Source organism: Chanodichthys erythropterus, chromosome 11 (assembly GCF_024489055.1).
Source record: "Chanodichthys erythropterus isolate Z2021 chromosome 11, ASM2448905v1, whole genome shotgun sequence".
Lineage (NCBI taxonomy): Eukaryota > Metazoa > Chordata > Actinopteri > Cypriniformes > Xenocyprididae > Chanodichthys > Chanodichthys erythropterus.
Window position 1 is genome coordinate 55678185 of NC_090231.1, and position 13898 is coordinate 55692082.

The 13898-nt window shown below is 39.7% G+C and overlaps 1 protein-coding gene across 1 annotated transcript in view; it reads right to left on the minus strand.

The window, feature by feature from the left end:
• mmp15b (matrix metallopeptidase 15b) overlaps positions 1-13605 on the minus strand; it is a 43325-nt gene extending 29720 nt beyond the window's left edge. Inside the window, exons 1-2 of the mRNA XM_067400105.1 lie at positions 12772-13605; positions 434-582 (exon numbers count right to left, since the gene is read on the minus strand). Coding sequence (XP_067256206.1) covers positions 434-582; positions 12772-12900 — 278 coding nt within the window. The 5' untranslated portion in view covers positions 12901-13605. The remainder of the gene's footprint in view (positions 1-433; positions 583-12771) is intronic.
• Between the last annotated feature and the right edge of the window lie 293 nt (positions 13606-13898).

Genomic DNA, 13898 nt, shown 5'->3' on the forward strand with positions numbered 1-13898 from the left:
ATTGACCCATTAACTATTTTCAATTGCATAATATTGTGCACATAATGTGTTGTACACTTGTTTATTTTCCAAAAAACTATTCGAATAAATGTGACCCATTGACTTCCATAGTATTTTCCTACTATAGAAGTCAATGGGTGCCATCAACCTCTGGTTACCAACATTCTTCTTTTGTGAAGAAACAGAAGAAAGAAACTCATGGAGATTAGGAACCACTTGAGGGTAAGTAATGACACAATTTTCATTTTTTAGGTAAACTATCCCTTCAAGTTTCTCCTTCTTTATAAGGTGACCTCTGTTTTTCTGTTCAATTACAGGTTTAATGGGATGGAAGTACTTCTCTTAATCAAACCATTGATTTCATGGAGTTGAAGATGACTGGTAATAGCTCTAACAGTACAGCTGATACATTAGATCATGTGATTTCTCTTACTCGATGGTGACCGGGTCCATCTCTCCAGTGATCTCCAGCCCGTAAAAGCGCTGCATGTCGCTGATGGCGTTCGACAGGATTTGAGCCGAGCGCATGGTGGACATCTGCCTGCTGGCCTGCGGGAGGTAGCCGTACATCCGCAGCCATGACTAAGAGAAAAACACAGACAGGAGGAATCAAAAGGTCATTTAACATCAATAATCATTCTGATGCAATTGAATTTCTGTAGAGCTGCTTTATAGCTGACACGACCGTTTCGCTGTTTTGCATTGCTGCACTTGTTAATTTTAATCGAGCAATTATGAAAATTCTCATCACTCATTCTCACTGGGTAATTAACATTAATGTGTTAATTATCCAAAGAATTAAAAGGAGGAATTCATCAGTGACAAGGTGGGCATTTAATAAAACTTGGCTATTTATGCAGTAGAAACACAAAAGTGAAAAAAGCAATCAAAACCTACATGCCTAGAGAAAACAGAGAAAGGTCTAAGGCAGGGGTGGGGAACGTTGATCCTGGATGGCCATTGTCCAGCAGAGTTTAGCTCCAACCATAATTAAACACACCTGAAGCTAATCAAGGTCTTCAGGATTACTAAAGTTACAGGCAGGTGAGTGTTTTTTTCAGGGTTGGAGCTAAACTCTGCAGGACAATGGCCCTCCATGATCAACGTTCCCCACCCCTGGTCTAAGGCATTCCCTTTTGCCAAAAACTTCAACACCCATAATGCACTTTTTTATTTTTCCATTTTGACACTGCAACTCTGTTGATCCAAGGGCAGGAACACAAAAATGTGAAAGTTTGATCTGTAGTTTTAACAAAAGTATGGAGTCAAATTAATGCCTTAAAGTTTTGCAAAACACAAAAACGAATTGAGCAATAAAAAAAAATGTTTTGCAAACAAAAATAAAGAATTGCAAAGGAAAAATGAAGTATTGAGCAGAAAAAAAAATAAGTTTTGCAAACAAAAATAATAAATTGCAAAATAAAATAAAGTAGTGCAAAAAAAAAAATAAAAAAAATCAATGACAGCTATAATCCTATTTTATCTTTGCCACATATTTTTCATGCTCAAACCTACTAAATCATTTGCAACGCTCATTTTATTCTGCGTTTCAGTCAAGCGTGTGCTCACAATACCGGTTTTCTTTTGCGCTGCACTTTTCTGTGCGGATCTCTTTATGGCACTGGTTTGACATTGGGGTGGAGTCAAGAAACGGGGCCATGATCGCGTAAATGATTGGCTGATGTTTTTGCACAGATGATGTATATTAATATTATCCCTTTCAGTGCACCTAATAAATAGTCTTTTATCAGGTAGTAAAGACAGTTTCAAGGAATATTGCAAAAATGTATAAAACAAAACTTCCTCTGTAGCACCTTTAGGTCTGTTAAATGTTCGCCGGTTCCCGCCTCCTTCTTCCCATATCTACAAACCGTGTTACAGTCTTGGTGTGATTTTGTCAAACGCTTAATAGACACAGGCAAATCGTCGTCATTTAGGAATGTGATCGTGTTTGAATTGCGATCACAATCTTTTAACAATTAACCGTGCAGCTATAAGCCCCGGCCTACATTTTTTCCTTGAACGAGAAGCCGTTTCACTTGGATATAATGGAGAAGAAAAGACTATCACAACTTCATTTCATGCGGATTTTAAGGGTAAGACAGAAGGGGAAAGGTCATGGAACTAAATTATGGCACAAAAAGTGGCATAAAACATATATGATGTGACCCCCTTTAAGACCACAGTAATTCAAAGGAACATCAGTCTGTCACTGCCATGAGAATGAGCGAGAAATAAGATATTGTCACAGACTGAAAGAGCGTCACACCTGTTATAAGCGACACCTAATACCGGCCCAGACTGTGTGCGAACACTTGAGGCGGATCTGACCACAGATTGAGGGGTGACGGCACCAGCTGTGGCGGTCCATTTATCAGGCTTTAGAAGCAAAGAGCGGCCACTTTTCCCTCACTGCTGGGGGATTTTCCTCAGGGCAGAGACTGCATGGACTCCCATCTGGCTCTCGTGTGGGACGCGGTGGGCGATTCCAATAGGCCAGAGGGATGATTAAAGGGGGTGAAAGCTGGACATTAAGCACTGATGTGCATTAAATGTGGCTACAGCTACTGCTTATCATCATTAGTTAGGTCATTAAGATAAATTATGCAATTAAACCACCCCACTGTTAAGCCCACCCTGTGGCAACACTAACCCACACCAAACAGAACTTCCCATAGGAAATCAGATGTCACAGAGGTTTCTCCTAGACAGCAATGAGATGAAGTGGAGAACAGTTTGGGAGGTATTTTGCTTGTCTCGTCAAGAGGTTCAGAAAGTCTGAACAATGTCACAAACTGTGCTCCAATTTTTAGACATAATTAAACATTCATATCACACACTGTGCATGCACAGAAAGAAAAACTAAGCTCAGAATCAATTCTGAATCATTGATGAGAGAATCGTGATGCATTACAGAAACTTTTTTTTTTCCTTCATCCCCTATTGCTTATAAGGAGAAACACAGGAGATAAAATTGATACTAAAACGAATTAACTAAGAACAAATGCAATACTAAAAGCAATTGTTTTTGTGAATTTACAGTGCCGTTTTTCACCTATATTAATGAGCAGAGGGCTAAAGTGGATGTCCCAATGGTTGGAGGGGGGTCACTGCTTTAATAGTGGCCACTTCTCTTCCTACTCTGTAACCAGGGCTGTCACACATTGCCTGGTCCGGATCTCCACTTTCCATGGCCACAGAAAACACAGGGCTTTGTGCTCTTCTGTGTGCTGTGAGGCAGCTGAATAACAGGCAAACAGTTGAATAGCTGGCCCTGTTCTGGGCAAGGGTAATGTGCCACCGCACTAAACCAGCTATCTACGGTCTGTAGAAGCAAAAAAAAGTGTATTTAACCCAACATGCATCACTATTTCTATGTACTTCTACATGGAGCTCGTTCTACTTCTGTTGAATGACAAAATGGGTGAAATAATCCCCTAGACTAGGTCTACGTGATTCATCAAATAAAAAGAGCAATATGGCTAATTGCGCAAAGTCTTCAATTTTATTAAATAAATATGCATGTTTCAAAGTGAAGCGTGGCACTGTGTTCTTACACACGAGAAGCTCATTATCCGTCGGTGTTTGCAGCATCTCAAAACGGCTCAGTTCACAGTAAAAGCAGCTCCACAAGAACTCATCTGCTTAAAGTTTGGGTCGCTTTAATGTGTATTTGGGAATGAAATGCGCAGCAACCATCTTCCAATACTTGTTTATCAATACAACAGAAGCTTTAAGGGATCCCTGCGATTCCCCTGAAATAAAAGCTTGATGGTTTAACATTTGAATGAAGAAATCAGGACAATTATAAATATTATTACTGCAATTTTACAGTCATACTGTAAAATTAAAATTATTATTTTTTATTATTATTAATTTCTTAAATTATCATGTTTTTTAATGTACAGTCAACAGGTTTTTTTATTAAGAATTACTAATATATATATATATATATATATAAAATTGTTACTAAATATATAATTTATTCTTATTTTTATTATTAATTTCTTAAATTCACATTTTTTTAATGTATAGTCAACAGGTTATTATTAAGATTTTTATTTAGTAACAACATATATATATATATATATATATATTCTTGTAATATTGATAAACAAATCATACTGTAAAATTGAATTCTTACTTCTTAAAGGTACCGTAGAACATGTTTTTAAAAGATGTAATATAAGTCCTAGGTGTCCCCTGAATGTGTCTGGGAAGTTTTTGGGGCATCATTAAATATGAGCCGATTCAGGCTGCGGCCCCTTTAAATTCTCGCGCTCCCCGCCCAAGAGCTCGCGACTGCCTTAAACAGTGCATAAACAAAGTTCACACAGCTAATACAACCCTCAAAATGGATCTTTATAAAGTGTTCGTCATGCAGCATGTCTAATCGCGTAAGTATGGTATTTATTTGGACGTTTACATTTGATTCTGAATGAGTTTGATGGTGCTCCGTGGCTAACGCTAACATTACACACTGTTGGAGAGATTTATAAAGAATGAAGTTGTGTTTATGAATTATACAGACTGCAAGTGTTTAAAATTTGGCCAAATTGTGGAGTCCTACAAGAAAGAAAAAAAAAGCAGCTTAAAAAGCTTTTTAAAAAATTAATTTAAAAAAAAAAAAAAAAAAAAAAAAAAACACACACAATAGCAATTTTTACCAGAAAAGGCACAATTCATTTTTTTTCCTTAAATTGTGTAGCCCTACTTGAGCAATGGGCCAAAATGAAAAAGGAGCAACTGCATATCAAATGCATGTCAAAACACACAGAAATGCTCTGGCAACTAATAATCAATCTAGAATCATGGTGGTACTATTTGCCAAGTTATGTTTACTTCAGAAAATGTAAAAAAAATAGTTGAATTTAATAGTTTAAGTGTTATTCATGCTTTTTAGAGATTACAAGGACCATTTTTACATTTCTAAATGTCTGTTTTACCAACTCAAGATTAATTGCAAACAAATTTGTTGGCAGCATCTAAAATATTCACTTTCCCCTTATACAATCAATGCTTTTTTACCTATATCCATATCATTTGTCAACTACCCTTGTGCGTTCACACCAAACCAAACAATCCCCAGCTTTCTTCCTCTCCCTAAGCACAATCCTCTTTGTGTCCCCCACAGGGCTGTGAGAGAGGGAAGTGCTGAAGGCTGTGCAGGGTTAGACACACCTTACCCCCACAGATAAGACTGCCTGCCTTTCAATCTCTCAGAGCCCTGGGGCTTTCAGCCGGGCGAGAGGTGGGAGGGTGTGTGAACTCCCACAACAGAAAGACATTACCCTAGTGTTCTGCTTACTGGCTCATAAAGCACAACTTTCTTGTTTTCATGCTCTTTTCCTGATGTCAAGGGCACCTGGGATCATTCGTTGCAGGTCATTGGAATGGACGCCAAGCTATCCAGTGCATGAGATAAACGAAGACCTAAAGTGTTTCCGCATCCATTCCACCATCGCAACATCCTATGTCATGCATACAGAGTAAGGCTTTGCAGAGAACAGAAGCAAGGAGAGCCATCCTTCTCAGCCACCGTTGCCAACCGCTGGCTCAATGGGACCTTGAGAGCTGCTGCCAACAGCATGTCCTCCAGGAACCTGTGATTCACAGCACGTTGTGAAAAGACTTGGGTTTAGTGTGAGAGAGAAAGAGAGAGCGTGTGTGTCCAGAACAATGTCAGCCAAGAATCTAACGACTAGAGAGCGCTATTATTCCTGGGCCTTGGGTGCATGCCATTTTTTGGTCATTAAGTGCGAGGGAAGGGGGAGCGAGCAAACCAGATCAAGTGAAAAAGATTAAGAGGAAGACAGGAAAACAGAACATGACGGAGGAGGGGAGGAGTAAAATAAGTTAAAGCACATTGGGTTTTTGGCGTTCCAGACAGGATTCTGGCTCTGAAATCTCAGGTAACTCGTCTGGGGAATAATCAATGACAAATTTCATTTAATCTCCATGTGGTTTTCTCTCTCAGCTCTGCCTGATGTCCTATCCGGCCTCCAGAAAATACAATAAATAGATTTTGAAAATGCATCTAGGCTGTATCTTTATTATGCAATGGCTGGCAATTGTGAAATGAGATTCAAAGTAAGGTCAAAGGATCACGTGCATCAATCAGTTGTCAGTTTCATTTTCCCGCTCTGTAAATCAATAACCTTAATCAATCAAAACAGCATACTAAATTAACTAGATATTCAAGTGAGGGGCTCTCAAAAAGAGATGGAAGTATCACCAGAAGAGATAATTTAGAAACTAAATCAAACTGCTTCTAGTAGCTGTGTGTAGCTCGCATTCTAAGTAGGGATGCACAGTATATCTGAAGAGTTCAGATGCAAAATCCTCTAAGTCAGTCTGACATGTTTTCTTTTAAATGAGCATTTTTCTTACCAGGCTCCTATGTTTAGGTTCAGCAGTTTCACTTTAATGGCAATGAAAAGGTTATTAGTCAGTTATTGAAAAGCCTTATTTTCAAAAATGTCACTTTAGTCATTCATTGGTATTTGACAAATGTGTGCTCTTTTTGTGCAAAAAACCCCTAGGTCCACCTCTTTAGATAAGACGACATAGTAAAACTTCAGTTTCTGTCAGTTTTACAGCAGCAAAAGGAACACTTGCTACTTGTGAATTCCTGTCATTGCCACTGTAACGATGGACAAAACATGATAAAAACTTGCAGCTCTGCAATTGAAAGCCGCTTATACGCACATACCATCGTTCATCTTGAAATCATGTGATTCAATTCAATCCGATCTTCTGATTGGTTCTTCAGTGGAAGTAGCGTTTAGTGGTTTCTGCCAACGAACTGGTATTTCTGAATGGGCTGACACTGGGATTTAACAGATTTGAAGTGAAAATGTTTCATGAACGTATACTATGTGCGGAGAGCATTTGCTCAGTATCATCATCTCATTTTTGACGCAGGTGGCGTTTAGTGGCTTTTGCATCTGAACTCTGAACTTTTTGAAAAATGGCGATGTTAATGTATTTGGTTTTGGCGGACTAGATCTGCAACACTGCTTCTACTGTTGATTATTGCAGCTGCTGATTCAGAGCAAGTATGGACTTGCTACTGCTAATAGATACACAGACCCATTGTTGTGAGCATGTCAGATATGCTGCTGCTGCATAAATAGACATGCCTAAACCCTGCAGCAGATCTAGGCAGGTGGAGCTGGGGAGGTGAAGGGTCTCAGAGGAACTAAAGAAAATATTTCAATTGAATGCACTATTTTACCCAATATATGTATTTAACAAGTTCGTTTGCCCGTATAATCTTTAGGGTATTAGTTTAGCTAATTTGGCTTGCTGTCCACTAAGGAGGGGCTCGATGAAGCATCTTCAACTCGAGCTCTGATACACCCCCCAGTGAATAAATATAGGATGTGATTACATAGGGCAAGGTACCTGAAATGAAGGTGGAGTTTGGGGAGGTGGAGGGATGCTGAAACAGCTGAGACCGAAGAGAGGTAAGCAGCTGCTTATATACTCTGGCTGTTGATTGGAAGATTAGATGGACTCGCTCCTCCCTAAATTACGTTTAGGAACTTCACTAAGTGTATGTTTTTTGCTCTTTGCTGAATATTAGCATTAAAGGACTAGTGCACTTCAAAATTAAAATTGCCTAGTAATTTACTCACCCCCATGTCCTCCAAGATGTTCATGACTTTCTTTCTTCAGTCAAAAAAAAGGGGGTTTTGAGGAAAACATTCTAGGTTTTTTCTCCTTAGAGGACTTCAGTGGGGTACAACCGGTTCAAATGTCCAAATTGCAGTTTCAGTGCAGCTTCAAAGGGCTCTACATGATCCCAGGCGAGGAATAAGGGTCGAATCCTGGAATGTTTACCTCAAAAACCTTCATTTCTTTTCAACCGAAGAAAGAAAGACATGAACATCTTGGATGACATGGGGATGAGTATATTTATCAGGAAATTTTCATCAGAAGCGAACTAATCCTTTAACTTGGCAACATGCACCAAACACCATTGGAATCGATTTTCGGATCTCCCACATGCTTCACTATTTGTGTGGCATAGTTGCTGCTTATGAAAAGCGTTCCAAATCAGTCACTTATGATTGTCCATTTCTCTGAGGATAAGGCAGCTGCCTATGTACAGTAAGAACAGGCCTAGCGAATCAGGCGCATTACCCTCATGACCTTGCAGTAATTGCGCTGGTGAATGTGGCCGTGGTTCCTAATAAGAGAGGAAATAGACCTACCAGTCTGAAGTTAAAGTCATCCACTGAGACATGGACACAATTAGCAGTTAATGTAGTTCCCCGGTCCAATCACATCTCATTACCCCTCACAGTCCTCGTGAGGTAGCCAGGACCCCACACAAACACAAGTTTGTGGGAAAACCACAAAGATGTGACGTGCCAGATGTTCCATGGATACACTGGGCGGATAAAGTGCATGAGGGAAAAGTGGGACACCAGGGGTTAAATGCAGGATAAAGATAAGGTTGCAGGAAGTGATACAGTCGGCTCCCTATGAAGTACAGTCCTCATAACCCCCCTCTGCTCCCTGCTGCATGAGCTCTTCCTGTCTCTCTATCTCTCCCCACACCTCTGAATACAGTCAGCTGAACACAAGAAGTCTCATTGTTGCGCCTCAGCTGCCCGAGAGCCCTGCAGTCCTAAACGTCTCCTCACTCTTTCTGTTTGTGGCCTATTTAGAAAACAGCTGTTGCATTCACAGATCACATGCAGCATGGAAGAGCAGGCCAACACCTCTAAACCTCCATCCAGCATCTACTTAAACACTCCTGATAGTTTTATGGTATATCCAGAAAGGGCTCTATTTGAATTGACAAGCGAATATATACAGCTATCTGAAGACGAACCGACAACAACTGAAAGCAACCGAGCAATCCTTGTTCACATGTTCATAAAACAGCACTTTGAAGTCATATCTTTGTTTGAGAAAGCAAATACTTTTCTATGAAGTATTGTACTGTAAAGAACTGTATGACAAAAGGCTCTCTGAGAAACACCCACACACATACTCACAACACTCCCTATGCTCACTCAAGTGGCTACATTTTTGTGCTGATGGCGAATTGATACACAAGCTTTGAGTTTGCACTTTTTGTCATTGCGAAGGGATCCTCCAAAACATAAAGATGCGAGGTTCAGAGTACAAACATTTTTGCAAACAAATCACTGTCTATCAATTACTATTGTACTAAAATGTATTCTAAATTCACAAAAGTAGGAATAAAAACCACAAAATTATACATTTTATACATTGTATGTGGTGTGTATCCTTGTTAAATTATACATGTAGGCCAGTTCTGATGCTCACGTGCCTTCGCTCCCCATGTGCATCAATGAGCCTTGGCCGCCCATGTTCTCCACTGTTCCTTCCTTGGACCACTTTTGATAGATACTGACCACTGCAGACCGGGAACACCCCACAAGAGCTGCAGTTTTGGAGATGCTCTAAACCTAGCCATCACAATTTGGCTCGTCAAACTCACTCAATTCTTTATGCTTGCCCATTTTTCCTGCTTCTAACACATCAACTTTGAGGGCAAAATATTAACTTGCTGCCTAATATATCCCACCCACTAACAGGTGCTGTGATGAAGAGATAATCAGTGTGATTCACTTCACCTGTCAGTGCTCATAATGTTATGCCTGATTGGTATATATCAATAACTTATGTATTAAAATTTGTTATACATTTACACAAAAAAAAAATGGACAAAATTATACATTTTATACATTGTATGTAGTGTAGGTTTCCTTATAAAATGCGCAGCTGGTTTGTAATCAATGGACTGTAATCTGATTATGCATGTTTTATGTAAATGACTAACCTCAGGCATGTGGTTGCTCAATTTGCATACGCCCATTTATTAACATTAGAACAAAAATAAATTCATCTGCGTATGCATATGTTGTGGGTTAGGCAGACATTTTTCATGATAAGTATAAGAACGAATAGTCCATGCAATTAGCGAAAGAGACCCAATGTTTGGAATATTCATGTTCTTAATCGTGAATCTCAAATGCAAGTTGTTCTCCTCCTGAATTCTTGATGTACACCTGATGAATTAATGCAAGTAAATCAAGCACAATTTATTCATAAAATCATGGACTTTGAGGGTGTTCACCCTTGGTAGGTTTGGTACAGTTAAATCGAACTCTGATGCGATTGCTCTGTTAGTTCGGTTCATTTGAGTAGGTGTGAACGCTACCATCTGAAACCTGGTGTGCACCAAACAAGTGGACTGAGACACCCTTACAATGAACTCTGGTGAGGTTTGACTGATATATGAGCCATATGAGACCCTAAAAAGAACAGAATTCTCAAGAATACCTAGTTTTATTCATCACAGGAGCTATGAGTGTGAATGCGAAGGGAACCAGTGCTAAAAGTATTGTATCCAGAGCAAACAAACGACAAGTGTGAACACACCCTAAGTGTCAAATGGAGAGTCAATTTCATAATTCTCAACTTTTAAGTCTAAACGAGAATGCAAGCATACTATACTTTTCTATAAGGCTTAGGAGCTGAATTTGAGCCTTTATCCCCAGAGTCATTTCAACACACACCCAAATCTGTTGGTTGTACAGCTTTAACACACATAATCCCCCCAAGAATCCAGAGCACTGTGGCATGTACAGGCCTATCAGCTGTCATTGGAATATTTGTGACTGGTAGAATTATTTAGATAAACTGCTTCTTTGGGTCAACTATAGGTTTAAGAAGTCTATATGCTAAACTATACGCCCAAACCTTGAAGATCAGGGCTGTGCTTCCCATGTCTCCTTTGTCTGACATGCCCATTTCTGGTCTTGGAGTCTCTGCTAATGAACTGATGACTTGATTCAGGTGCGCTTGATTGAGGAGACATGCAAAATGCGCAGTGTTGGGGAGCCTCCAGGAATGTGGTTGGGAACCACGGATGTAGACCACTGCCACCAATGTTCTCTACGATCAGCTGAGCTCACGATGGTTTTGGGAAACACTGTGAATAGTGATGTAAAAGCCCAGATATTTCAAGAAGTGCTCTGTGAACTGGAGCTCAGCGAGTATCGGTACTTAAAGTGTTAGTTCACCTAAAAATGAAAATTCATTCATCATTTACTCAGCCTCATGTCGTTACACATCTGTAAGCTTTTCGTTAATTTTCGAAAATGAAGGCATTTTTAATTCAATCTGAGAGACTTCTGTCCCTCCATTGACACTCTACACAACTACCACATTGACGCTTCAAGAAGTTCACAAAAGATCGTAAAACTAATATGAAACTTTGATCAGTGAACATAAACAGAAGCTCAATCGTACTTGCTTGAAGCACAAGAACAAACCTCATTAGTTCTTGCTGAAGCTGAAACATGCTCCATAACACACGAGAATGAACCTCATTGGTTGTCAGACGTCAAGTGAAAATGCTTGAGTTTCGGTTTACCACAACTAATGTGAGAGTTGACGAATGTTTATATGTGAATAAACGCCTAAATTCAATCTATTCATCATATAAAGTGATCGTGACTCCAGAAAATTTGGACTGAACCGCTCAATTCATATGGATTAGTTTTACGATCTTCTTAAAGTGTCAAAGTGGTAGTTGCGTAGACTGTCAATGGAGGGACAAAAATCTCTCCGATTTTATTAAAAAGATTTTCATTTGTGTTTCGAAGATGAACAAAAGTCTTACGGGGTTTGGGAAAACATGAGGTGAACTAACCCTAAACACCTAAACATTTAAAACATTTAAACATCATCAGAAATAATGAAAGGAGAATGTGTAAAAGTCAAACATTTTTGGTGAAAAGGGAAAAAAAACACATACTACAGTAAAAAAAAATACCACCTGCAAAGAATGACTCTAGTATTTCAGATGTTGGTGAGCGATAAACAGTCAATGTAATAACACTGTGATAACAACATCAGAAAGTCCCTTAGCATTTTCACAAAGCCAAATCATCAGGGCACATGTTAAACATCGCTTATCTGAAATAATTGCAGGTGTTCAATTTGAGATGGATTTTACTTCCAGCCCAGAGGAGCACTTCTATCTTTATTTGCTCATGTTATTCCAGACTTTTTTAATATTAATCTGGGTCAGGAGGACTGAGAACAGGAAAGCAACAGATACCTGAAAGAATCAATATGAGGCTCCCTGCCAGATATGTGAATCAGTCTGGATGAGTAAAATAATTAACTCTGAGAGCCGGTTCTTCTTTGCACAGTGCCAGACCACCAACGACAGGGTTTGGACCACTGAGGCGCTGCATGCATGAGGTGGCACACCACTAACAACCCTCAAACCACACGGACTACAAGCTGTTCTACCACTTCAAACTAAGCACAGCCAAAAGTTTGTCTACAAGAATTTTGGCACTCAGAAAGTTTAGTTAAAAGCTAAATAAATGTCTAATTTGCTCTCTGATATTACAGGTCCTATAAAAACCAGACCTGAGACTCTGTTCTAAAGATTAAATGCACATTGCAATCAAACCTAAATGAGAAACACACACCAAATATATTATTTAAACTTATTCAGTACAGAAAATGAGCAGTAAAACCAACACCAAATGTGCAGCTACAAACAAAAACATGTATGCATGTACACATCAACACATACAGCAACATCAACAAACCAACTATTCCTAATTTGTTCTAGTCCTACTTCTTCCTGAATACATACTTTATATTGTTTTTAATTTGTCAAACTTTAAATCAAACTTTAAAGAATACTAAATGAGTGCGTTTGGGATATAAAAATGCAGCACATTGATAATTTGAAAGAATCACCTCTCCATTAAAGGTTTCGTCTCCAAAGGTGCGCGCTCCACTCATCAAGAACACCAGAAGAGAATAAATTAGAGTCCGTCTCCACAGCAACGAGAACGGGTCATCCCATAATACTGCCATCATTCTCATCAGGATCAGTGATGTGGGTTCAGCAGCTTGAACTCTTTCAAAGAGTTTAAATAAAACTGTCTGTAACTTAAAAAACACACAAAGTCCAATGCACTCAGATTAAAAACATCATCATTGTGAGCGCGCTTCTAGTTTCGCGTGTCCTTTCTCCAGAAGCGCACGGTTCTCGAGCGCAACGATCATTCAGTGGGGTTTAAACGCCAATCCCAGGCGTTGCACACGCAGTCAATAAGGTCCGATGATCTGGCTGAAGTTTCTGAGTGTGTTAGGTATCATATCCCGCGGGTGTGCCCACTTAATGCTCGTTTCATCCCACTCACGTGGTGGCTGTAAAATTAATTACAGCTACAACCTACTTCAAAGCAGGCACTGTGCAAACTTACGTTGCAATTTCCTCTTGTGGTATGACTCTGTAAACGAAGCATGAATACTGGCTGGTGTGATTGTAGTGGGACAGAAACGCGCTCGTGAACGATGCCGTCGGTCGTCGCGCAGCAACCACAATACAAGAGCGCTCAAATTGTTTGCAGATGACGGCAACACTCTCTGACACCTGCCTTGGATCACCGCCCTGCTTGTAAAGATTTAATATGATGGTTTCTTCTCGGTAAAATCCACGGTTTCTCTCAGTTTTCTTGGACGGCTTCCACTTCGTTTCCGCCGTGTGCTCGCTGGTGGCTTGTGACGCGCCTCATGTGTGCAGTGAGTGACTCGGACTTTGTGCCGAATCCTGCGGCGTGTCCCGCTCCCTTGTAAAGCTGGAGGAGGGGCACGGCGGGACGGACATCAGTAAAGTAGCCAGTGCCACCTCCAGTCTGGACATTTATCCTGACACTAAGACATGTACATGTTCCTGCTTTGCAGTAGTACTTGTTGAGCTCTGTATTTAAAAATAATAATAATAATAATAAATAAATAAATAAATAAATAGTCTATGAAAGTTTGTTTACACCACGGAAGCTTGTTTCCTCACAATTCAGTTTATTTTTATAGATAAA